Below are 24,911 nucleotides of genomic sequence, written 5' to 3'. Positions count from 1 at the left end.
TGCTGTAAGGAGCTTTGTGCCTGACTTGAGTTTAGAATCAAATATTTCCCTTTTTCTTCCATTTATCTCCTCATTCCTACATTTTTCCTCTATATATGATTAGAAGGAATAATATGAATCTTTGAATATTGGACTTAGAACTTTAGAGAACCGCTAGTCAAGCTCACTATTTTACAAAATAAGAATCAACCATTTATGATAATTTATAATTGACATACAATAAACTTCATATTCCATAAGATTGAATGTCTGAATAACATTTTTGAAAGATATTTTTTCTGGATGTAGAGTTCTAGACCGATAGTATTTTTTCTCTCAGTACTTTAATGATGTTGCTCCACCCTCTTCTTGCTTACATCATTTCTGATGAGAAATCTGCTCTCATCCTCATCTTTTTTCCTCTGTAAGTAATGTGCTTTTTTTCTCTGGCTGCTTTTGAGGTTTTTTCCTTTATCACTGACTTTGAGCAATTTGATTATGATGTGCCTTAGAGTAGTTTTCTTCATGTTCCTTGCATTGGAGTTACAGGTTTATAGTATCATCGGTTTTGGAAATTTTTCAGCCAGTATTTTCTCAAATTTTTTTTTTTCTGTTCTCTTTTCTCCCTTCTCCTTCTGGGACTCCGGGTACACACACATTAGACCACTTGGGGTTGTCCCACAGCTCACCGATGCTGTGTTCTTTTCTGAGTCATCTTCTCTGTATTTCATTTTGGATAGTTAATATTGATTTATCTTTTCAAATTCATTGATCTTTTTTTTCTACGGTGTCTGACTTGCCATTAATCCCATCCAGTATATTTTTTTTCTTCAGATATTTTAGTTTTCACCTCTAGAAGTTTGATTTGAGTTTAATATCTTCCACGTATCTGCTAAATATATTTGGTCTTTGCTCTAGTTTTAATACTTGGAATACAGTTACCATAACCTTTAATTTTCTTGCTGTTAATTCTATCTGTGTCAGTTCTGGGTTAGTTTTGATTGATTTTTTTTCTCTTTATTTTGGGTTGCATTTTTCTGCTTCTTAGTATTTCTTAATTGAGTGCCAGATACTGTTTTTTTGGTTTGTTTGTTTTTTGTTTTTTACCTTTTGGGGTACAGGACATTTTTGTATTCTTATAAGCATTCTTGAGCTTTGTCCTGGAATATAGTTACTTGGAAACAGTTTGATTCTTTTGAGTCTTGCTTTTATGGTTTGTTAGGCAGGACCAGAGCGGTGTTTACAGCTAATTTGCCCCACCTAATGAGGCAAGCCCCCAGAATCCTCTACCCAATGCTCCATGATTTACAAGGTTTTCCAGTGTGGCTGGTGGGAACAAGTAATGTCCAGGCCCTATGTGAGCTTTGGATACTGGCCTCTTAGATCCTTTTGGGTTGTTCCTCAGCCCCAAGTTGTTTCCTCACATGTACACACTGATCATTACTCTACTGAATATACTTTATGGAGACCTTCAGTAGACTCCAGGATTCTCCTCGTGTGTAGCTTTCTCCTCTCCAGTACTCTGCCCTAGCTGCCTTGGCTTCCCGAGATTCTCAGCTCTGTCTCATCAAGTCAGGGAGTCTGCCAGGTTCCATCTAGGTTTCCCCTACGTGTTTTGCCGCCTGGAAGCGCTCGAGGCAGTAAGCTGGGGCAGTTGTAGGGCTCACCTTCTTTTGCTCCTCATCCCTCAGGGGTTGTAAATCCTTTGTCGTTTTATGTCTAGTGTTGAAAACCATTGTTTCATGTATTTTGTCCTGTGTTTTAGTTGTTTTAAGTGGGAAGATAAATTTGGTCCCTGTTGGCCAGAAGCCGATGCTGATTGTTTTAAAACTGTGATTTTTATGCACAGAAAAGCCCATGAAGTTATCTTGAAAAATATCTCTGAGGAACCAGAAATGAATCTGAATAATACATGTCAAATCTACTTTCCTATTTAATTTTTGGAACAGATTTCTAAATTTCTGCACAAAAGCCAAAGAGCAATTGATATAATTTAATTACTTTGCTCTCTGACTTCACTGAGAGATGAAGAGAAAAACAGTTTCCCTGTATGACATTGTTCTGGATCAAATAAGTTATTTTTGAAATTTCTAAAATAATGTTTGACAAGACCAAAAAAACTTTTGGAAAATGTTATTTTGTTAAAGTGATCATAAATAAGTTTTTTCCTCCTCCCAAAGTTATTCTTCATGTAAAGTTCGTGTATGTTTGTTTTTTTAAGCCTTGAATGCTTTCATTCCATTATTTATAGCAGCAAAAAGCTAAGGAAAAACCTAAAAATCCTTCTGTGTGAATCTAGTTAAATGAATTATAGCCTATCCATACAGTGTATGTTTAAAAAGAATAGACAGTTCTAACAAGTGCTGATACAAAATAGCCCACAAGATACATTAACAGGTGAAAAGAGCAGTGATGTATATATTACACACAAGCTTGGTCATGCTTAATCTAGTTCTAGAAGAATGTGTAAGAAACTGGTAACAGTGGTTGCCTCTGGGGATAAAAATTAAAGATTGGGATAGGAGGGAGAGAGATATTTTCACTGTGTACTTTTATGCTGTTTATTTAAAAAAAAATGTACATGTATTACATTTTGAATCCTTTTTTTTAAGAAGGAAAAGAGAACAAACTTTTCTTTATTTGACTTCTCTAATAGGAGTGATCGACACAGGAATTGCCCTATTTGTCGCCTACAGATGACTGGAGCAAATGAGTCTTGGGTGGTGTCAGATGCACCCACGGAAGATGACATGGCTAACTATATCCTTAACATGGCTGATGAGGCAGGCCAGCCCCACAGGCCATGACTTTGAGGTGAAGTGTTTCTATTAGGGGCTACAAACACTCCGGTCATGGGGGAAGGATGCAAGGTTGTTGTGGTGCAGACACTGAGAAATCAGTTTTTCCCACCCTCTTATTTTTGCTATTCTGACAATTTATCCCATTTCTTTTGACAAACTTTCCATGTCTTCCATTTATGGTAAACTAAAATTTGCTACTGTTTTAGGTCAGATTTTCCTATTATTTACCTGTTCTAATGAATATTAGGACTAATTGCTCTTGAATCCTTTGCTGGGGTTACAGCAGCATTTCCAGGGGCTTCTGAAACAACAACTACTTTTCAGGGCAAGAGTAATCTGGAATCTATTCAGTTAGGTCTAAAATAAACCTTGAAAGTTAAAAAGTTGTAGCCATATGAGAGAAAATCTTAAATGACTGAAAATGTAGAATATATCAAAGTGCATGTTACTACTTAAATTAGTCTTTCTGCTGGAATCTAAGGAGTATGTATGCCCCCTTGTGGTTAACTATTGCTCCTTTAATAATTTTTACTTGAAATGATCCAGTTATTTCCTAACTTTAGTGGTGTGTTTTGGAACTACATGGGTTTTTTGTTGTTGTTGTTTTTTTACCTAAAAGTCTTTTTTTCCCTCATGCTTTATAATTTGGGTGAGGACTGTAAATTTGGGCATGGCTTTGCCTTGTAAATGGATTTCTTCTGGGGAGTCTTCTTGGCTATTCTGGAAATGCTTTCCCAAGCTGGGAAACTTCTAAATAGCTTTTGATAATACTTATGCATCTTGGAGTTTCAGATGGAAGTTTTTCTTCATCACAGATCCTAAGTTTTATATTTCTAAATTATGAAAAATCATTCAATATTGGCTTATGGTGCTTTTATTTTTTTAACTTGAAGGCATCTTTCTGAGGTTCCGAAGTCTTCAAATTTCTTAGATTAAGAGAGAAGAAAATAGGGTGTAGCTTTTTAATCATATTTATACACAAGGCACCTCTGAAAATTAGGTGATAGTTTGACTTTGTTTCAGTGGACCTTATTTGAAATACCCTGAAAGAGTACAGTCATAATGGAATTATGATGTTCAGTGGCACTTGAACCATTTTTGAAAAATTTTGCTCCTAAAGTAAAATTTTTGTTTTATGCTACACATGAACATTTCAGCATACAATAAATTAGGGCCTGATGCCTTCTTTAAAAAGTATGTTCACATTCCATGTAACTTTTCTGATTTATTGGTAAATTGCAAATATTACTATTTTCTGAAGTACCAAAGTACACAATTTAAGTTGCTGCTTATTGACAGCAGAATTTTCAAGTACTAGGATTTTAATAGGCATGCAAATTAAGTAATTCATTTCTAGGAAAAATGTCTGACCAAAGGTAGCTTGATTTTACCCCCAAAATACTGATACTGGTTGACATTCATGATGGGAGCAGCTCAGTACCAAGTAGCTAAACACTTGCTATGGATGTTTACGAAGTAGAGCACTGGGGATGCTACCCTGTCAACCTGGTAATGCACTTGATGGTTGTGTGACCTTGAGAAAGTCCCTTCCTCTGGTTTATAGATTCCTACTTTATTTTCACACTTCCTTTTAACAGTAGAACCTTTTTGCCCCCCAAGTAAAAATCTTACTCAGAACCCCTACACGCACACACACGTGCTGCGTGGGCGCACGTGCGCGTGCGCACACACACACACACACTACCCCACTATATAAAAGTCATTTTATTGATATAAATTCCCTTATACAAATTTTAAATACCATAACTAAATATTATAAAGTCAACCAATGAAAATATGTATTAATGTAGTGGTGGTACCCAGTTTATTGGAATTTGGTGAGTAACACAGTTGTATGATAGGACTTGTTTTTTAAGTTTTTTAAAAAAATTAAATTCATGTCAAATTTGCATAACTCTAAATCTCCTCCTTGGATTCTTAGTACTCTGTGGAATTTATTTTGAAAACCTTGAGATGATCCTCTGAGATCTTTTCCAGCTCTAAGATTTTAAACTATCTTTTTGGATTAGACTTGCTGAGTCTAATTCAGATTGCCTAATTTAAGAATGTTTCTGAAAACAAAGTTGCTTTATAGATTTTTGGTTCTTTCCGGATATAGCCAATGGTTTTATCCCCCAGAATCCTTCACCCTTCAATTCTTTAACGGTGAGCCTGGTGACTTGATATTGCCCAGACCTTTCTATTTTCCAGTATGAGCTCCAAGACACTAACTGATCTACTGTGAAATATGTTTTTATTAGCCTTATCAAGTAAATGAGCATAGTTTTTTGCTCACTCCATTAAACTGGGTGGTAATTCTTTGGATGTGAATGTTAGGTAGGCTCTACTGTAATAACTAACCATAAAAGTTGTAAATTTGTTTAATGGCTGAAATGTATACTTTTTGTATTCTGTACAGCTTGTCTTTTTTAAATTTGAAGTACTTAAATGCACTTACTATGATAGGAAATATGTGTGCCTTCTAGGATTTATGAAGTGGTTTCATGAACTCTTAAGAAATTTGTTTTATAAGTTATTAAGTTTCCCTATCCTAACTCAATAACATAGAGTTTGCTTATAATACCGTAGAAGTTTAGTTTAAGAAAATGGTTTTAACTATGTACTGAATTTAGAAGTAGAGAATAATAGTATCTGTTTTATTCTTACGGGAAACTGACATATTGTGCAGTAAGTAATCTTTAGCAAGTAAATTTTAGCTAATTGAAGAGATTTTCTTATACCATGTAGTTTCATATTCTTATATTACTAAGTGTTTATATTCTTTAGAGGACTATTTTGTATTGTGCTCTGGAGAGTTGTGATGGTTTTGTGCTGTTTTAAAATTCACTTCAAATTAGACTCAATTTCCTTATACCTAACATATATATCTGGTTAATAAGACTGCTTGAAAATATCTTTTGGTTCAGTGATTTTTAACATTGAGAAGTTGGATTCATTAAATGCAATCTTAAGAATTTGCATTTTTAGCTGTTTTTTTCTTAAGTCAAGCTTTCTTGGTCTCTCTAGGAATAAGAAAGCTACTTGGAGATTAGGGAAATCACCTGATCACCCAGATTTATAATGGGCAACACAATGACAATATGATACAAACAGTAACAGACTTTCATTTGTTTTCATGTCTTTTACCCCTATTTGACAGTAATTGATGAGTTACTTCAACCTATGGTGGTTTTGATATTTACCATTTTCTAAGATAAAAGAATGTAAGTAGAGACATAGGTTAGAATCATAGTGCTGAGAAGTAGAAAGCCATTTATAAGGAGAAGCTGTTTAACTGATGGAGAAGTACACATTTTGGTATCAAAGACATAAAAGCCCCCTCAGATATATTTTGATAATCTTACAGCTGCTTGTAATCTCACTGGTATCCCTTATCTTTCTAATCAACTATTTCTTTAGAATTGGAAGGTATAAAATTTTCCAAGGAACTATGTCTGTCTAGTGTTTTTATTACAGTCAGTTTTATGCTTGTTCTATTTTGTAATGGTCATTGTTTAGGTAGAGAATACTTAGGTCTATTACCAACATACCGCCTTCAGTTGTGTCTGCAAGCCCAGAAAAAGATGAATATCATTTCACCAACACAGCACTCGGACACAAGAAAGAGAAAACCAGAGGGATATGCTTTCAACTCTGCTTTATCCAAGGTAAGGGAAAGTAAAGGCCCAAGATAGGCCTTGGTGAATATCAGCTTAGGAGGTGTGTGGTTTGTTTTCATGAGGCAGTGAACTGTAACATTGATCATTTCAGCAGTGCAGTTTAGAGTAATATATAACGTGCACTTGAGCCTTTTAGAGTAAGCAAGGAGATAACATGCCTCAAAAATTGTTCTTTTAGAAATGTGGACTAGTATACTATTGGCTTTGATTCCAATTGTGATCACAAAAGAAAATAGAGCTTCACCCATATAGGCCAATTAGGTACAATGATGTAATAGTGCAAAATGCTATAGAAAAAGGTGGCTGAAAAGCCTTCAGGACAGAAAATCCAACAGGTGTGTCTGAACAGACAGATGTTATCTGCGGGGTAAAGGAAATGACCTTGTGTGGCTTTGCTCATGAACCGTAACAGCAAAAGTTAGAGAAAAAGAGCAAAGGTTTACCCTTCTGGGTCTAGTGAGCTTCAGTTCAAAATTTGAGTTTTCCTAGTTGAGTGTCATCCATGTCTGAGTCTTAGTAAAAGATAAATTAATAGTTATTATTGATAGCTTTTCATGATGCCTATCTTAAAGTTAAAAATTTAAAGATTTGCCTTAAAATAGCATCAGCTTAAAATAGTATTAAATTGTGCCACAGTCCTAACAGACTTTATTCAATAATTACTTGATACAGGTAAGATGACAATGAAAAACTGTACGATACTTGCTATGTTAGGGCAAATGTATACAAATGGGAGCTTTTCAAAAATAATGAATGCCTAAGATAAGTGCTTAGTTTTCATTCAATTTCATAATTAGCTATAAGATAACATGTTTGCCTAGTAAATAGACTATGTTTATTGTTCCAAATGCTAAGTTGACCAGTAGAGGGGACAAGCGCTATAAAGTAACAACACAAGACAATCTGAAGTCAAGTAAGCATTTTCACAGACAAAAATGGGGTTCTTCTAACTCTGTAATGATTTAGAAGGGCTTCCCAGAGTCTGCATTTTCCCACAGTCTACACAGACAAGGAAAGTCCTTGCTGAGTACTAGGAGCACAATCCTTAAAAAGGTGCCAGAGGAGGAAATTCATTCAAGTTATTTAATATACATTTATTGAGCACCTACTATGTACCAGGCACTAGTAACAGATGAAGAAGATGTTGGTAAAGCTTAAATTCAGAGTGGTCTTAAAAAAATGTTTTCTACCTGGCCCCTGGGATGGCTTGTATTTTCTGAAGAAGTCTGTGTATCAGGTAAAGGAGGGATTTCACCTTTGGGGAAAAATGCCCCAGGTTGCAGGGATTACAAAATCTAAATTTGTGAGGCCTGATGGAATAGTGGGAAGGACTGGATTAGGATTGGAGAAACCTAGTTCTAGTCCTATTGCTTATTAGAACTGTGTGACCTTAAGCAAATTTCACTTCTCTGGCCCTAACTCCTCATAGGTAAAGTGATAATCTGGCTACAGTCATAGAATATTCAAGCCAAAAGGAACAGAGATCTAGTCCTACGCTTTCCAAAGTCTTTAATTCAAATGTAAATACGTAGAAGTCCCCATTTAAAGCAGATGATGAAAGTGGAGTCGCCTTGAAGCAGTAAAAGCAGTGCCCCAGAGCCCCCCTCCCCCTGCCCACCCCTGCCCACCCCTGCCCTGAAGTGGTCCGGGAGGGGAAAAACCACTCACCTAGTCCAAACCCTCACTTTTCAAATGCGGAAACCAAGACACTGAACAGGAGTGATTGTTTCAATGTGAACACTTAGTTTCCTAAATAGAAAGGGAGGAGGGCTAAATAAAAGTTTTTAAAATTCATTAAAAATGCAAATTATCAAAAAGGAAGTTTTCTAATTCAAAGTAGCTCTTTTATGAAAAGGAGCTCTGAAATAGATTTTAAGGCAGCCAGCCTGTCAGAGGCTGAAATGAACAATTACAACTAGCCTGCAGGGTCTACAGAGGACTACAGCAGAAAACCACACAGACTTCATGTCACTGGGCACTGGACCGTGTAAGATCCTGGACCTAATGCGAGCATTAGCACTTTCAAGAGAAGTATTTGGAAAATTAGGAATGAGTACAGACGAGTGTCCAGCTCCCAGATCCCCATGGAGGAGTCACCATCTGTTACTCAAAAAAATTAAGAAAAGTGGGCATATGAGGCCTTAAAATGAACAGTGCAACCAAATCACTAGTTTGAAAGTTCAGAGGCATCCTCTCCTTGGAGGAAAAGTCCTCATTTGGTACCTTGACCACTGTTAATCACAGCAGACTTGAAATTAAACCAACAGGTTAAAATGCACATCCAGTGCTCGACCTATGTGGTTAGGGCTGTGATCTCTTCCGATTTCATGGCATCAGACAGGAAGCTGAGCTCATTGCACAAGGTCTCGTATCGGAATGCCATCCGAATCTGAGCAACATTTGTCTTTCGAATATCATTTCCTTCAGGTCCTTCTTTGTAATAATTTTGTCCCAGAAATTTCTGCTTTTCCTGTGGACCAAGAGAAATACAAATGAAACATACCTTAGATTCACTTTCTCTATCCACACGGCAGCTCTGACATTAGCCACACCAAACCAGGCTGGTCCCCTGTTAAAACATCTTTCCCCGCAGGGCTCCTACAAAATTCCTCCCAGCTTCCCTGCCTCAAGGATGTCACCCTGACAGCCACATTCATTCCCTTCATGTCTGACTGTTTCCTTGGTCAGAAAGGAAAGACGAGCTCCAAGAGCCGCTGGGGATGAAGAAGGCGAGAGGAAGGCATGAGGACTCTAGGAAGTCCCTCCTGAGAGCTGACAAGGGCAGACAGGTGTGTTTGGGGAGAGCCAGTCCAAGGAACCAGGTCCCCACGGAATGAGTCTTGAGCCTTAACCCTTGTCTGCATCAGCATTCAACAAGAGCAGCACCACCACAGCCCTCCTCCTGTGCCCGTGACGTCGCCTGGGGAGGGGACCTAGAGCAGTGGTCCTTAGCCCTGCCTCCAAGTCAGAATCACCTAGGGAGCTGTTAAAGAAAAAATTACCAATGTCTGGGTCCTATCCCTAGGTACGATTCATCTATTCAAGAAATACTGTGCCTCCTATGTGCCAGGGTCTATTCTAGGTCCTAGGGATAGAGTGCTGAACTTACATTCTAGAAGGAAAGACAGAAAAACATGACTGCCTACTGCAGTGTCAGCAGTGGTAAACGTTAGGAAGAAAAACAGATTCAAGGGATGGAGAATGAGAGCAAGTGTGTGGCTACTGCAGAATGGGTGATCGGGGAAGGCCTCAGATGGCATGTGAGCAGGGTTCCGGAAAAAGAAAATTCAGGAGTCTTCCCCAGGATCCTCCCCTAGAACACGGTTTTCAGTGTGACAGAGATCCTGCTTGTTCCGTTCATAACAGGTCCCAGGCTTGGGGAGTGCCTGGCACGCAGCAGACATTCGTCATACGCGGGTTGAGAGGACGGGAGGGACAGGGCAGTGCACACCTGATGGGAGAGGCCGCTCTGCAGCACGCTGTTCCGGGCGATCTCGCACAGGTCACACGTGCTCAGCTTCCACACTTGAGCCGCAATGGCGTATTCTTCCATAAGTGCTTCCTAAAGTCCCACAAAGTAAATGTATTAGATTGGAGACTATCCATTTCAATGCATCACATGTTTCCAAAGCTGGCAACATTGCAGATTTTGTTTTTCTTTAATGACTGGCACTGGGATAATCAAACATCCTCCTCCTCAAATTACGAACTCTGGTGATCTTTTTTGTGAGTGCACTCAGTTACCAAAGACAGGTTTATCGAAAAACACTTACACATTTATCTGTTGACCAGCACACGTTCAAAGCCCAGTGCTGGTGGCCAGGGTCACCAGCCTGCTCTCCTGTGCCCGTCTCCCTGGTCGTGCACACTTCTAGTGCCTGCTCTATATAGCTTGCTCTGTATTTAACACACTTTCTTAAGATTGTCCAAAATAAAAGTTACTCTGAGCAAAGCACTAAGAGCAGAGGTGGAACATTAAATAAGAATGAGAAATGATCAAGGATCAACAGTGAGATCGTGTAAGCCCAGGATTTGGGTTTGAGCTGTGATGGCAAATGTTTGACATTGAGCACAAGCCCTTCCATCACCTCTTCACCACCTCACTGCCTCTGAATCCTAGAATGGTGGTTCTGAAAGTATGGTCCCAGAATCCAAGGGTCCCCCAGGCCTTTTGAAAGGTCCTTCCTTTTCCAACTTTGTATTTCCTGAGGCAAAATTTTCTTCATATGCTTTGAAAAAAAAATTTATCACAACAGATTGACTGCAGAAGCAGAGATGAGAATCCAGCTGTCTTCTGTTAAACCAAACATTAAAGAGATTTGCAAAAATGTAAAGTAATTCTATTCTCAGTGTTTTGTTATTGTTTTGGGAAATATGGTTATTTCTCATAAAAATTGCTATTTGTGTTAACATTTAACAGTCTATTAATGTTATTTTTCAATGAGTTAAAATTTTTCAATTTTCCATTAGGTTTTTTCACACAGTTAAGTATCATTAGATGTCAGGCACATCATTCACAGCTCTCAAGGTCTCAGTTCTTCAGAATATAAAGGGGTCCTGGGATCAGAAGCTTGGAGCCTGTCCTAGAAGACCCAGGCACTTCTATTTTTACTAATCAGTGGCTGATCTAATCAGTACTAGCCAGATGTGCCAGTGCCCTAGTGGCTGGTTCACATGCCTGGCATCACTTGTCTCTTCCTCTTCTCCTTCCCAGAGATCCAAAGTCTAATAGTAATATTAGTTGTAACAAAATGGGAGCTAACATGTGGAATACATGCTGTACACAGACACTGTATTACACTCTTTGATTCATTATCTTAATGAATACTAACGGTAAGGTAGAGGTGGATGTAGAGACAATTCTATCCCTGTTTTACACATGAAGAGGTCAAGAGTCGAGTAACTACCAAATCACAGAGCTAGTGAATATCAAGGAAGGGGAAAACAGAAAGGCAAAGAAACGAAATTGTGCCCTCAAGGATCCAAGAAACCCAGAAGAGGGCTCCTGGAAGGAACGCTTTTCCTCACCAGGCGTTCACCTGTCGTCTTCACTAGGCCACCAATGCCACCCCGCAGGCAGAACTGAGCTGGGTGCTCAGGTGCCTGCCTGGGAGGACCGGTCTGAACTGGTGCCTGCTGGGGCCCCTGAAGTCCTCACCTTCGTGTAGTGGAACTGCATGGGGTCATCAGTGGAGAGAGAGACATGTAGTCCCTTGTGCAAGAATTCCCTCAGAGGGTTTTTGGAATATTCGAGGAACAGGCTGTTGTTGCTCAGAGGAGACATGGCAATGGGAATCTGAGCGAGGTAGTAGAGATACTGCAACACCGGGCTCTGCAAAAGAACCGCCATATTCAGGGTCACAAGAGCCAGCGAGGGGAGGAAGGGTGGAGAGACGCCTTCACCAGGGGTCCAGCAGTATCTGTGCAAGCCCCCAGTCAACCCAAGTTCCCCAGCCCCACCCTCCGCCTCCCCCGCCTGCCCACTCACCTCCCTTCTGCATCACGTGCCATCCCTCCCTGGGACTGCTCTCCTGTCCTCTGTGTGAAGCGTTCCCTCTTGGCTCCAGACCAGAGAGACAGCCCAGGGCAGGAAGGGTACCTGCAAGGCCCCAGGCCAACCCCAACCAATGTCCTCAGCGCTCTTCTCCCAGGCACTGGCCCCAACAGGTCAGTCCTGCAGGTGCCCCACTTCTGTTTTGTCACTTTGACCATAAACATTCAGGTTGGAACTGTCAACACTGCAGCTCCTTGGAGGTGGGAAGGGGCAGACCCAACCAGGCTAGAGTGGTTTTCTGCTGTAGCATCCACCCCACACAGAAACGTGAAACCTGGGTACATCTCCCCAGGAACAGGGAAGGAGAGGAGTCTAAGCAAACATGGTTCCTATGGGCATGATCCAGAATATGGAGAAGACTGATGCAGTCCACAGCAGCATTATTTATAAATGAAAAGTTGGACAGACTCTGCAACAACCTAAGACCGGCTGAATCAGGCACAGCCCATCCAGGTGGCGGCCCTCCTTCCAGCAGCCCTTAGAATGAGGAGCACAGATGTCATGTTGCAGCACAGAAAAATGCTTGTTACACAAAGTTAAGGGACAAGGAACCAAAGATTTGTGTTCATTATGATAGTAAACATAGAAGTAGGCTCTGGGAAAAAAAATGGGAATTCGAAATACTAAAAAGCTAGTAATGCTGTTTCTACTAAAGTAATAGTAAGAAGGGTTTTTTTTTTCATTTCTCCGTTTTTTTGAAAATCCAAATTGTGATGCGTTTGATTACATTATTTCGTAATTAAATATGAAATCAAGAGACTACAGACAGTACAGCCCAGGAAAAGGCCTAGCCTTTCTGCATCACTGGCTGAAGCCTCCCAGGGGGTGGGCAAGAGCCCAGGGGAGCCCCGGGCAGAACTGTCACTGCAGGCAGGCGTCTGTGAGTGGCCCGTTTACCTTCTTGAGGAGAAGCCCGTGGGAAATGTTGTCAGCTGTCAGGAAAGCAGACACCAGGTGGGTGATGGAGCCAGCCTCCCCGCAGTGAGGCCGGAACAGGAATGTGCTCAGGCCCCGTTCCCTGCAGAAGTGAGGCTCGTGGTCAGGAAGGACCCCTGGGGTGGGCCTGGGGCCTGCACCCCTAGCTCGGGGCCTACTCCAGGGGAGACAAGTTACCCATGGCAGGGTCAGCACAGCTGACACAAGGCACTCTGGGAACAGCCCCTCCCAAAATGCAGAGGTCCAGACCCAGAGCTCCTCAGAACCAAGAGATACCATCTCTGGGGAACACAGAGGGCCTCCACCCATTCCCCACCTCCCCCAGGACCTGGTGGCAAAGATGCATAGACCTTCAGAGCAGGAAAGGCCATGAGAAACCATCAAGTCCAGCCTCTGTTATGAAAATGAGCAAACCCTGAAAGTGGAGTCAGATGTTAGAAGCCACCAAGCAGGTTAGTGGTGGAGCTAGAACTAGAACCCCACCTCAAAAAGCTCGGTCCTGGACTGCCCCACTCCAACCCTAGGCCATCTTCCTTCCATCGTGGTCCCACTCAAAACCTCTGCATCCACAACTAGCCCTGGCTGAGGTCGAGCTCTGAGGCCCCACAGCTCAGCAGGGGCGGCTGGATGCTAGACCTGCAGGGAGGGGACCGGCTCAGCGTCCTGCTATGTGAGCCGCATCTGCATGTGTGCACTGGGAGGAGCCTGTGTATGCAAGACCACTGGATATAAGCTCCACGAGGGCGTGGATATAATCTGCTTGGTTCCCTCTTGTGTCCAGTGCCCAGGATGGTGCCTTCACATAGAAGGTGCCATGATTTGTTCAATGGACAGATGCACATGTGGACATCACTGGTTTGGTGGTAAGTGTATGTGTGTGTTGGCAGGTCCTGTGTCTATCATATCAGGGATGGGCATGCATACACGTAAGGTGTTGGTGAGTGTGTGTGACCACGTGTATGCACAGGCGTGGGGTGTGGCTGCCTTGTACTTGTGATCATGTGTTGCCACATGCATGCCTTCGTGTGGATGCGGCCTTGTGGACACGTGCCCTATGCGTTGGGCTCAGGAGCATCCCCTGGGTTGAGGTGTGTGCGGGCTGGGCTCACCCACCTGCGAAGGTTGTTGAGCACCATGATGTTGGCGTACATGTAGTACAGGTAGTAGCTGTAGGGCGGGTTCTGCTCACTGGTCCAGATGTCTGGGCTGGGGCTCTTGTCCGAGAACATGTGGTCGCTGTGCTTGGACTCATCATCCACACTGTCAAACCCCGTCACCTGGGCAGGAGGAGTCCCCCATCAAGCCAAGGCAGACAGCTGCCAAAGGCCTTGGAGCCCCAGCCTCTCAGGTGTAAGAGCTCAGCTGGGGGCCCCAGGGCCCACCTGTGCCACATTCCTCCCAGGGACGGGAAGTGGTTGTTCTGCTACCGTCCGTCCCTCCAGGGCTCCCAAAGGTACCCAGGACGTCAATCTGGAGAGTGCTCCTGTGTGCAGGCCAGGCGAGTGGTGAGACGGCTGGACCCACCACCCATCCTTCCACCGCACCAAGGAGGAGGCCGGCGCTGCAGGGCGGCCAGCAGCCACTGCCATCAGCAGCGGTGACAACAGCCGTGAGGGGGGAGGGGATGGGCGTTTTCCCATGCATCTACTGGATGTCAGGCCCTGCTTGACACTCTTAGCACTTAGCACACAGCAGCTGTTTTAATACCTGTGACCTTGTGAGGCAGGGCTTGGCTGAGAGCAAACCAGGGCCGATTAAGGAGCTTGCCCACATGACACATCCAGCTCTGAGCCTAAATGGGCTCAAGGTCTGCACTCTGGAGCTGTAGGTGGAGGAGGCCAGGAGTAGCCGTGAGGAACCAGCTGGAATGCCTCAGATAGGCCAAGGTGGGCACTGTGTGAAAGGGCCCCTTGGGAGGCTGCGCCATGGCTCCCAGGAACCGCCCTCTGAGCAGGGTCAGAGCAGCTCCGGAGACTCCCATCCTGCCACCGCAGCACTTACAGCTCAGCTGGGCCCCACCCTAGTCACAGGCTCCTGTCACCTGCTCCCAGAGGGCAGGCCCGGCAGAGGACATACCTGCGAGGACGCAGGGCGGTTTTGCTCCTGATTCTCAGCCACAGTAGTGCTTTGGGAAGGGGCCTCTGAAGGACTGGCCCAGTCTGGGGGGCTACCAGCCCAGGCCCAGGCCCAGCCGGGTCTGCCCGTTCCTAAATGGGCAGTAGGGACCCAGAGGAGCACAAGACCACCGGGGACTTGGCAGAATCGTCCCCATCAGTCATGTGTTGAAGGAAACGACAAGGTCCCCACTGCAGCTCCCTGCATGGCCTGGTCGGGTCTAGGGCCGGAGGACCTCGAGCCCTGCCCTGTGCTCGCCAGCTCCACGCTCCCCCTGAACTCCCGGGGCCTGCACAGGGGAAACGTCAGCCCCTCTACTAAGCTCTGTGTCCAACCCATGCAGGGCCTCAAACTGGGACTTCCTACGGGCCTCAAGCACAAAATAGGTCCAAACCCCAATTCCTCCTCCGCCCCAAGCCTGCTCCTCCCCCACAGTTGGCAGTGGTATCTGAAAGGCACACCATCTACTCCCCACAGAGCCAGGCACCGGGAGGCCCCCAGACTCTCCCCTTTGGGCTTTGTACCATCAGTTCTATACCTAAGCCCGTGACACTACCCACGGTCCCTCCCACTGTCTGTATACCCCTCCCTTCCTTAATGGGAGGCAGTACCGCAGGGGGATAATGACATCTGGGGAGTCAAACCCTTGGGTATGAATTCCAGTTCTGCCACTATTTAGCTCTGTGATCTCAGTTTTAATTTCCTCGTGTGTGTAAATTGAAGCTGGTCGCTTCCTAGGACTGTTGTGAAGAGTAAGTCAGATAATCCACAGTCCGACACATGGCAAGCTCATGGTTATTCTGCTTACTAGTAACACCGACAAAATGATGTGAAGCAGGGCCATTGTGACCCTACTGTCAAGGGAGATCACCAGGGCAGGCAGCAAATAAATGTGGAGCTGCTACCGCTCTTCTAAGCCCCCCTCAGGTCTCCATTGCTGGAACAGGCTCCCTGACTCTCACCTTGCCCCATTGCCCTCACCTCCAGCTGCCTTCTTTTCCAAACAGCCTGCATGGAGTGTGTCTAAAACATACATTTGATGATGTCCCTCTGCCTGTTCAAGTGCTTTCCTGGCAGTCCCGACCTCCCCCAACACACCCATCCAGTCACCCCTCCCTCCTCCAGCCCTCTGGGTTCTTCCCTGCCTCCCTCCCTGTCAGAAACCATCCCCACAGTTTCCACCCGGCACTCAACTTGCTTCTGCAGCCGCCTCTATTCTGGGCACCCAGAGGGCGGGACCAGCTCCCACCCCCTGACGCCCTTTCTGGTGGAGTCCCTCCTCCACCCTCACACTCCCTCTCCCACAACTAACCAGATAAATCTATCCTGCGGGGCTTGGGCACTTCTGCAAACAAGGTGTGAGGCAAGAGCTGGAGACTGCCGTGGGCGTTTCTAAAGGCCTGAGGCTGCAGCCAGCTGGGGCAGGACCTGGTCCCTCCACCCCAACCTGGTCAGGAACCGACTCCTCAGTCCTGTCCTCACAGCTGCCCCTGAGGAGAGGGGGACCTTCTCCTCCTGGAACAAGCTCATTATTCTAGAAATTCAGCTTCCTGGGGCTGGCCACCCCACGCCTGGGGCACACGAGTGACAGGATCTCAGAAGCCTGACCCAAACGCCTGGAATCGTCTCCTCCCACCCCACCGGTCGCCACCCACACTTACATATTTGAGGAAGAGGTGAAGCTCTCGGTGATCTTGGGGGTTGATGGTAGCCTCAAAAAGGGGCAGGAAGATGTTCTCCAGCATCTTTCCAAAGCTTGGCAGCAGCTTCTTGGACCTAAATATGTCACTGGAGGAAAGTAAGACTCGCCAGTTAAGGTGGACCCAACAACCCCCTTGGCCTGCCAGAGACCAGCCCCAGCCCCTTCCTAAGGCAGCCCAGGTCCCCATTTAAGCACCCAGGGTAGAGTCAGAGATGGGGCTCCAACGCAGATCCTCCCCCTCCTCTCCAGCTCCCAGCAGGCTCTGCAGCACTCGGCAGTGGTTGGCAAGAGAGCTTTCTCCAGCCAGAGGCCATGCTGGGAGGGGGGAGTTGGGATTCAGGCTGATCCAACTCCCTACACTCGGCTCAGTTCCTCTAAACCACAAGTCCCAGCCTGCCCAGGGGCCCCACACTGGCCAGACTGGAGAGGACATATCCAGGGACGAACTAGCAATGTAGGCCCCGGCCAGGTCACTCATACCCCCAGGACTCACCCAAAAGGATAATTCATCCCCAAACCCCAGTGAGAAGAAGATGGGCAGTAGTTTCCACCAGTCCTTTGCACATGTATGTTCTTCAAAGAACAAGAACTTAAGTGTCATAAGGACATCTTTGCCAACTACCCCTCCCTAGGAAAATCCCTGGGGCGGAGAGGCCTAGGCTGGCCCTGGAACAGGCCCTACCACTCTGTAGCAGACTCAGCAGCCCCTGTGGGACAAGCTGGCGTCCCCAGAGGGCACAGGCAGACAGCGGATGCCTCACTTACTAGATCCGGGGCACTTGGATGATCCAGCGCATGTTGGGTGAGTAGACCTTGTGCTGGATGAACCAGCGGGCCAGCCTGGGCCACTCCTCGGGACTGCGGCCATAGATGGAGAGCCGCGGCTCTGAGTACTGGTACTTGCTCTCCTCCAGCTCCCGGGCCACCTCCTGGCAGCAAGAAGAGCGCCGGTCAGCCCAGAGTACCCCAGCTGCCAGATCCGGCCGCTCCTTCAGCCTCCAGCCCCCCAGGCTCGGAAGGCCTGATCTGTACCCCATTGCTGCCATGTCAGCACTCGCTCTCCTTCCTGGGAAGAAAGGCCTCGGGCCTGCACAGTCATATGCCTGGCCAGGCCAGCCAATAGAAGTATCTCCGAACAGGGCTAACCTGTACCCTGTGCAGGCTGCAAACACACAGAGCAGTGAGCCCGGAAGCCACAAAAGCAGCCAGCGCTGGACACTCTACCCCTCCTCTTGCCAGCAGTCAGTACAGCCTGCACACAGCACAGCCTGCCCACTTGGAAGCCGGTGGCCAGGGCCACAGCACAAGGCACCTGCGTCCTGCCTGAGCTGTATGGTGGATGGATGGACAGGGATTCAGGGAGGGGAAGAGGACAGGAGGCCCTGCAAGACCCCCATCCTATAAGGCAGATGCTGCCAGGAATCCGAGGAGGCTTGGAGAAGCCCAGGGCTCACTTGCCTTGACCATCCGAGCAAAGTACTCTCCTCCCAGGTAGTTTTCAGTTTTCAGGTACAGGTCACGCAGCTCGCTGGCCCCCACAGGGTTGTATTTGGAGTTGAACTTGTCAAAGCGGTGGAATGTCTGCCGGCCCTAGAGAGAGGAGGCACCAGCCAGATCACCACGTTGTTCTGCAGCCACCACACACATCCCCCTCTCTGGGCCTTTACAAGGTGGCCTCACACATGGCCACATGGAAAGATGTCTTCTGTGTCAGTTCTCACATGAAAGACTGGAAGGTCCCGGAGCCAGGACCATGCACCCTCACTCAGTCAGCCCTGGTGTCCTTTTGGGAGGCTCTCTGTAAGGGAGAATCAACGGGCCTCGCGCTCCCAGGAGCAGGGCTGGCTGAGTGAGCACAGAATACTGAGCCATCAGTAATAATGTGTGTCCCAAGGCACTTTCTCTACATTGCCTCATTCAGTATCTGGTTTAAGATTTTTTTTATTGTGGAGAAATATACATAACACAAAACCATCTTAACCATTTTTAAGTGTACAGTTCAGTGATATGAAATACATTCACAAAGTTGTGCAACTATCCCCACCATCCATCTCCATAACCCTTTTCATCTTGTAAAAGGGAAACTCTGTGCATTAAACAGTAACTTCCCATGATCCCTTCCACCCAGGCTCTGGTAACCACCATTCTCCTTTCTGTGTCTGTGAGTTTCCCTATTCTGGGCGCCTCATACAAGTGGAGTCATACAGTGTTTGTCCTTTTGTGTCTGGCTTCTTTGATTTAGCAGAAGATTTTTAAGGTTTATCCATGTTGTAGCAGGTATCAGTACTTTATTCCTTTTTAGGGCTGAATAATATTCCATTGTATATACACAGCATTTTGTTTATTCATTCATCTGCTTATGGGCACTTGGGTTGCTTCCACCTTCTGTCCACTGTGAATAAGGCTGCTATAAGCACTGATCTGCAAGTATCTGTTTTAGTCCCCGTTTTCAGTTATTTTGGGTAGGTACCTAGAAGTGGAATTTGAGGAAACTCCATATTGTTTTCTATAGCAGCTGCACCATCATTTAGTATTTTAAAAGCTGTGATGTCAATAAGGCAAGTGGCATTTACCACTTTATAAGCAAGGAAATAAAAGCTTAAATGAGTTGCTTAAGGGCACACAACTCCTAAGGGGCAGAAATGGAATTAGAACTGGGACCTGTCTGACTCCAAGTCACACACCCTTTTCTCCTGTCCCGGGGCTGCTCCCCGCCCTGAGACTCCCTGAGGCCAAGCCACCTCTCACCGTCCCACGGCTGGAGGAGAAAGAGCTGCTTACACAACCTGGCTCTCTCCAAGCCTGATCGTGGTTGCTTTCCCAGGAGCTGGGTCCCCAGCTGGGACTGAATGAGGCCCTAGGGCAGGAGCTCACTCACCGCGTGGACGTCCAGCGAATCCACAGTGAGGTCGTACGGGTCCATGTGCAGGCTGTCGAACACCTGCCGTAGGGTGATCTTCCGGCCCCGCTTCTCAGCCACCGTCCTGTCGGGCTCCGTCTGGTACGTGTGCTTGATGAAGCGCAGCAGGTGCTTCTGGTTCATGCAGGCAGCCGCGTGGATGTGTGTGTCCACCTGCAACACGGGGTCCCCCAGCACGTGAGCTGGGCCACCTCCCAGCACCACAAGAGTCCAGCCACCCAAGCCTCAGGACCTCACGGGACCAATGCTGGAGCCCCTACCCCACTTCTCCTCTAGACTTTGAAACTGGTCTTTCTCCTTCTGGCCTTGCTGCCTAATCCACCTTACAGCATCAAAGGATCTTTTTTAAATGTAGATGGGATCCGGCCACTCCCCTGTTGACAAGTCATCAGTGGCCTCCAAGTCTCCAAGATAAAGCCCGAGCTCTGTAGCCTGGGGTTCAAGGCTTACTTCAAGCCTTCAGTCTCCTCTGGCCACTGCCCTGCTCCACGCCCCGTCCAGAAACACTCCACTTCCAGGTGCCCGAGGCACCACGCTAGTCCACACCGAGTCTCCTGAGCCTGCCTGCCTTCCTCCTCACCAATCTTATCCACCTGGACATTTCCTACAACCTCCCCCACTTGGAAGCCAGTCCTGACCCTCCAAGAACAATGGATCAGTTTTTCCCTTGCCCAACCTGACACCCCAACACAGACACTCCCATCACCGTACACATCCTCCAATCCACTCTAATAATTTTCTGTCTTCTTTGTTACTAGACTGGGAGCTCAGTCCTCAAGGACAGGGATCATCTTTGATGCATCTAAGTCTCCAGTGCCCACCCAGAGCCTGGTATGACCTGAATCAATGGATGGATGAATGGACCAGTGGACAGGTGTGGGAGGTTCCGATAGTTTCAGTGAGATCCACATCCTCATAGAACCCTGAGGGCCCACCAAAACCCCTACAAAACCCCATACTTCCCATTGACCTTTCTTGGAATCCCCAGAGCATTCCCCTCAGCCATCAGCCCTAAAGAAACAGAGACCTGGCTCTGCTGAGGGATGGCCTGAAGTCACGGTGAGCATCCCGATCCCCTTGCATGAGCCCAAGGGGCCTGAGGGAGGTCCCCAGAGAAGGAAGCAGCAGCCGCACGGACCAGGGTACCTCCAGTCCCCAGACCTCACTCCACAGTTCCTGCTGCGGCCAACCAGCCACTCTGCCAGGGCTGGGTGAGGAGATGGCTGACCTCAGGCCAGGGAATGCTGTCCACAGCTGGCCAGGCACCTCCAAGTCGTGCCAAACCAGACATTTGATCTACTGAACCTCGGTGAGTGTTCTACCAACCAGCCTAGTCATCAGCTCATCACTCACTCACCAGGGCCCTTCTGACTCTTAATCCTGCCACTCCTACCAGAAAGACAGACCACTAGCACCAGAGAAAGGAAGCACCAAAAGTTAAACCATCACCCAAAGCACCGTACACAGGCTCGGGCACCTCGGAGGCGGCTGGGCTCACGTGGGCTGCACCGAAGGTCAGCCTGACACAGCTGGGCTCGACTACCTCAGCATGACTTAGCACATTCCGGGCTTTCTTGCTGTCCTCCAGCATACCAATGACACACCACAGGGGGTGCAACCTGTCCTCACCCCTCATGAGTCACAAGATGAGGAGGAAAACAACTGGATAATTCAGAAAGCATCTGATCTGAACTTCAAAATTACCAAGGCAATTATTTTAGGAACAAGTAAAATAGCCTGTCATTGAAAGTCAGCATTTTCCACACACAAGGTGCACGAGCATGCCTTGCTTTCACCTAAGCTCCAGGTCTAAACAGTTTCTAAACAGGGCTGGCCCATCCTTGGCCCCTAAACCAACACTGGCCATTTCCACACCCATGGCAGACATCAGTAATCAATTGCAGCACTCTTCTCTAGGCTTCAGGGGTAGCCTCAGGTCAAGTTTGGCAAAGAAGATGAAACCTATTTGCTATCCCTGCTATATGACACTAATCCTACCCAACTCCCGAGCAGCAAACACATTCAGTCCCTTGCTCTTAGCTCTTAGCAGCAAACAATGGTCTCAGTACACAATCCTCCTATGTGGGACTCCTGGTGCCACAATTCCATGACCTGCTGTGATGTTGCAGGTCATTTCACAAATATCGCCAACCCTGACCCATGGCCATGCACAGCTCCTGCCTCAGGGCATGGCCCTGGCCTGCTCCCACGACACCGACAGCCACCTTGGACGTTTGGAGGCCATCCTCCCAGCCCATCCTGGATTCAGAAAGCTGGCTCTCCTCCCCCAGCAGAGGCTTCCAGGGTAAGGAGGCAGCCGGCATCCAGAAGGCAAGGAGGGGCAGGCCCAGCCTGACCTGGAGCAGACCTGGGCCCACTGCAGTGCCAGAGAGCAGACCACTGTGTCACTGCACAGGGCGCAAGGCCATCTCTGTCCAGAGAGCACATGAACCCCCACTGACAGGGAGCCCCGAGGATTGGCTCTGGTATGTAACCAAGCCCTCCCCACCCAGGACTCTCACCCACTTCATGGCCAGAGAGCAGCTGGTTAGCCCAGGAACACCCTCTGGGGCCCCGCCTGCGAGGCAAAGTGTCGGAGTCAGGGCACTCAGCGAGGACAGGGCCGCCGGCAGAAGGAAGCAGGCAGGCCCAGGGCATACACGTATGCGGAGGGCAGGGCTGCACAAGGAGTTTCCACGGACACCCATCAGGGCGTGTAGGCTGCATTCGGGCAGGGCTGAGAGGAGCTGGCCCAATGACTGGGACACCCACCCATCTGCGCACCAGAGAGGAGAAACATGGTGCTAGAAGGTGAAAATGCTGCATAGGTGGCATCTAACACATGTCTTTTCGTCTCTGCCTAGAAATCCCCAAGACTCCTCCAGGAGCTTCAGAGCCCAGGAGCTGAAGTCTAACTTGCACTCTTAAGGCTCTTGGTGGCCTCCAAGTGGGAGCCCACACTGGACCCCGTGATGCTTAGCAGAGGTGAGCTCGGGGCCTCCCAGGAGGAGGCCTTCCAGGTAGCATTGCTGAGTGTTCCCAGTAGGGGGTCAGGAAGGCCTGAGCGGGGCTTCCCAGAGGAGACACAACCTCCCCTGGCCTACCCTCCCTTATCAAAGCTGACCCCAGGGAGGGGCAATCCTCAGGGAGTCACATCCAGGACAGAGGCCCCTGTGGTGATGACGGCCCCACTGTACTCAGCTCAGGTCCCACCATCCCTCCTCCAGGTAAAGCCCAACCCCACTCTTTCCCCAGGAGCTTCTCTCCCAGGACACGGCCATACCCCCTGCACGACCTCCCCAGTTCCTGAGACAAGCCTGCGTGATCCAAACCTCACACACATCTGCAGCCTCACTCGCCACAACCCACCACCGCCCTCCCCCCGACCCCTGAGCTCCAGCCACACCGCACCACCAGCAGTTACGTCCGCACCCCCATGGGCTCTCCCCACCCCGCCTGCCGTGAGCACAGGCTGCTCCCTCCACCTGCGGTGCCATCACTTCCACTCCCAGTCCCACCCCTGCCTGGCTAACCCCTACTCACAGTCAGCCCGGTTCTGGCCTCTTCCTGAAAGACGCCCTGTCACACACTTTCCACACTAACGGTAACAGGCTGGGAACTGCCTGTGGACAGGAAGTGACTCTTCTTCAGCATCAGAGGCCCCACGCTTGGCACTGTCCCATGCTCGCTGCGCATGAGTCACACGGAGGAAAACGGAAAAGCCGGAGGCCGTGGTCATTTACCCCATGTGTCTGCCCCAGCCGCGGCCTCTGCAGACTGCTCATCCCCTCAAGGGGAGGCCCAGACACAGGGGCACGTCGGACGCTCTTCCTTAAATACGCCTGAACCAGGAGACAGAACCACAAACTCCCAAGTCAAAAGGGCCTTAATAGCTTTCTTGATCCACGATAAATTTAATAAGTTCTCTACCTTAAAAGTAGCCTTGCCTCAACTCTTTTTTTTTAACCAATTGACAGACCATGACCTATTTTTCAAGGAGGGCACATTCCAACAGATACACATGGACAAAGGTTTCCACCTAGAGTCACGCCAAGAACCACCTGAAGCAGGGAAGGCAACTGGCCAGTCTTCTGCACACTGCACATCACTCCCCTCTGGCTAAGGAAGGCCACACGGGGGACCGGCCCCAAACTGGCTCAGGGCATCCCGGGGGGTGGGGGGCCGGGGAGTAGGGACTCTGAACGCTGGCCCACGAACACACCTTTCTCACATTATAGAAGTCTCGGTGGGGGTTACTCTTCAATTCTTTGAACTCGGACATTTCATTTAACATCTCGTGAAGGCTGAACTTGGATTCCAGAAAGTTCAGTCGCCGGTGACAATATGTTTTCCTGCAGGTTGGGAAGGGAAGAAACCACAGTTGAGGAGAGGTCACATCAAGCTCTCCAGTCTGGAGACCTCCGACATCAGCAGGGACTGATTCTTGGGTGGAAGGTCAGGATGGAGCAGCAAGGGGTACGGAGGGGCTGGCCTTCTGCAGGCCTGGCTGAACCGCTGACCACGTCTGTGTGCTCTATGAAAAGCATGGAGTGGATACGGAGCAGTAGAGAGCAGATTCTGCAATCTCATATACATTCCTAAACTTCGAGTTTTATACGCACAGACAATTATCTCAAGCTTCTGTCTCCCGTGAACAAATATGGAGATGACAATGCCCAAGACTGAAGTGAGGGTTAAACTGGCTTATGTGCGTAAAGGGTCCAGCTCTGAGCTTAGTGGATGCTCAGTGAAAGTCTCCCTCCTTCAGCCTTTCCATCTTTCTATCCTCCCATCTATCCTCAGCCACTTTCAATTCCTTGAAAGGAGTTTAACTTCTGCCCAGAAGATCAGTAATACAGTCAAACTCCAAGGTGTGACCTGCCCACCTTGGCTGCAGAGAACCACCTGTGACCAAATGGCACCCCCCAAATCCCGAGACCTGAAGACCTCCCGACTCTGAGATTTCAGGACGAGAGGAGGATGTTTTGCATCACGGGCAGATTAGGAACACAGGGATGTTTGTTACCAAAACAAATCTCTGCAAGGACTAATGTCCCCACCAGCTGGCAAAGGCCCCTGGGGGTGAGAGCACCCCCTGTTCTCAGTCAGTTGCCCGCCCACACTCAGCCCAGGTGTCTGGCCACATGCCTCTGCCCACAGCCACACGGAACCTTCAACCCCGATTCACGCCACCCTGCTTCCTTGTGGCCTCCAAACACACACA

The 24,911-nt window shown here is 47.6% G+C and overlaps 2 protein-coding genes across 10 annotated transcripts in view; one reads left to right on the top strand and one right to left on the bottom strand.

The window, feature by feature from the left end:
• The window catches only part of RNF141 (ring finger protein 141), a 29,175-nt gene extending 22,946 nt beyond the window's left edge, over nt 1-6,229 (top strand). For both annotated transcript variants that reach the window (XM_006203524.4, XM_015238584.3), the window contains exon 6: nt 2,636-6,229. In XM_006203524.4, coding sequence (XP_006203586.1) covers nt 2,636-2,786 — 151 coding nt within the window. In that variant the 3' untranslated portion in view covers nt 2,787-6,229. The remainder of the gene's footprint in view (nt 1-2,635) is intronic.
• Nucleotides 6,230-7,091: 862 nt separating this feature from the next.
• The window catches only part of AMPD3 (adenosine monophosphate deaminase 3), a 42,658-nt gene continuing 24,838 nt past the window's right edge, over nt 7,092-24,911 (bottom strand). For 6 of the 8 annotated variants that reach the window (XM_015238582.3, XM_072969488.1, XM_006203522.4 and 3 more), the window contains 10 exons: nt 23,910-24,039; nt 19,646-19,840; nt 18,226-18,357; nt 17,533-17,696; nt 16,727-16,853; nt 14,064-14,227; nt 12,912-13,032; nt 11,619-11,792; nt 9,912-10,022; nt 7,092-8,930 (listed from right to left, as the gene is read on the bottom strand). In XM_015238582.3, the coding sequence (XP_015094068.1) occupies nt 8,754-8,930; nt 9,912-10,022; nt 11,619-11,792; nt 12,912-13,032; nt 14,064-14,227; nt 16,727-16,853; nt 17,533-17,696; nt 18,226-18,357; nt 19,646-19,840; nt 23,910-24,039 (1,495 nt within the window). In that variant the 3' untranslated portion in view covers nt 7,092-8,753. The remainder of the gene's footprint in view (nt 8,931-9,911; nt 10,023-11,618; nt 11,793-12,911; nt 13,033-14,063; nt 14,228-16,726; nt 16,854-17,532; nt 17,697-18,225; nt 18,358-19,645; nt 19,841-23,909; nt 24,040-24,911) is intronic. The other 2 variants (XM_006203523.4, XM_072969489.1) reach the window with 1 other exon arrangement.

Source organism: Vicugna pacos, chromosome 10 (assembly GCF_048564905.1).
Source record: "Vicugna pacos chromosome 10, VicPac4, whole genome shotgun sequence".
Classification (NCBI taxonomy): domain Eukaryota; kingdom Metazoa; phylum Chordata; class Mammalia; order Artiodactyla; family Camelidae; genus Vicugna; species Vicugna pacos.
This window is presented reverse-complemented; position numbering and strand designations above follow the sequence as displayed.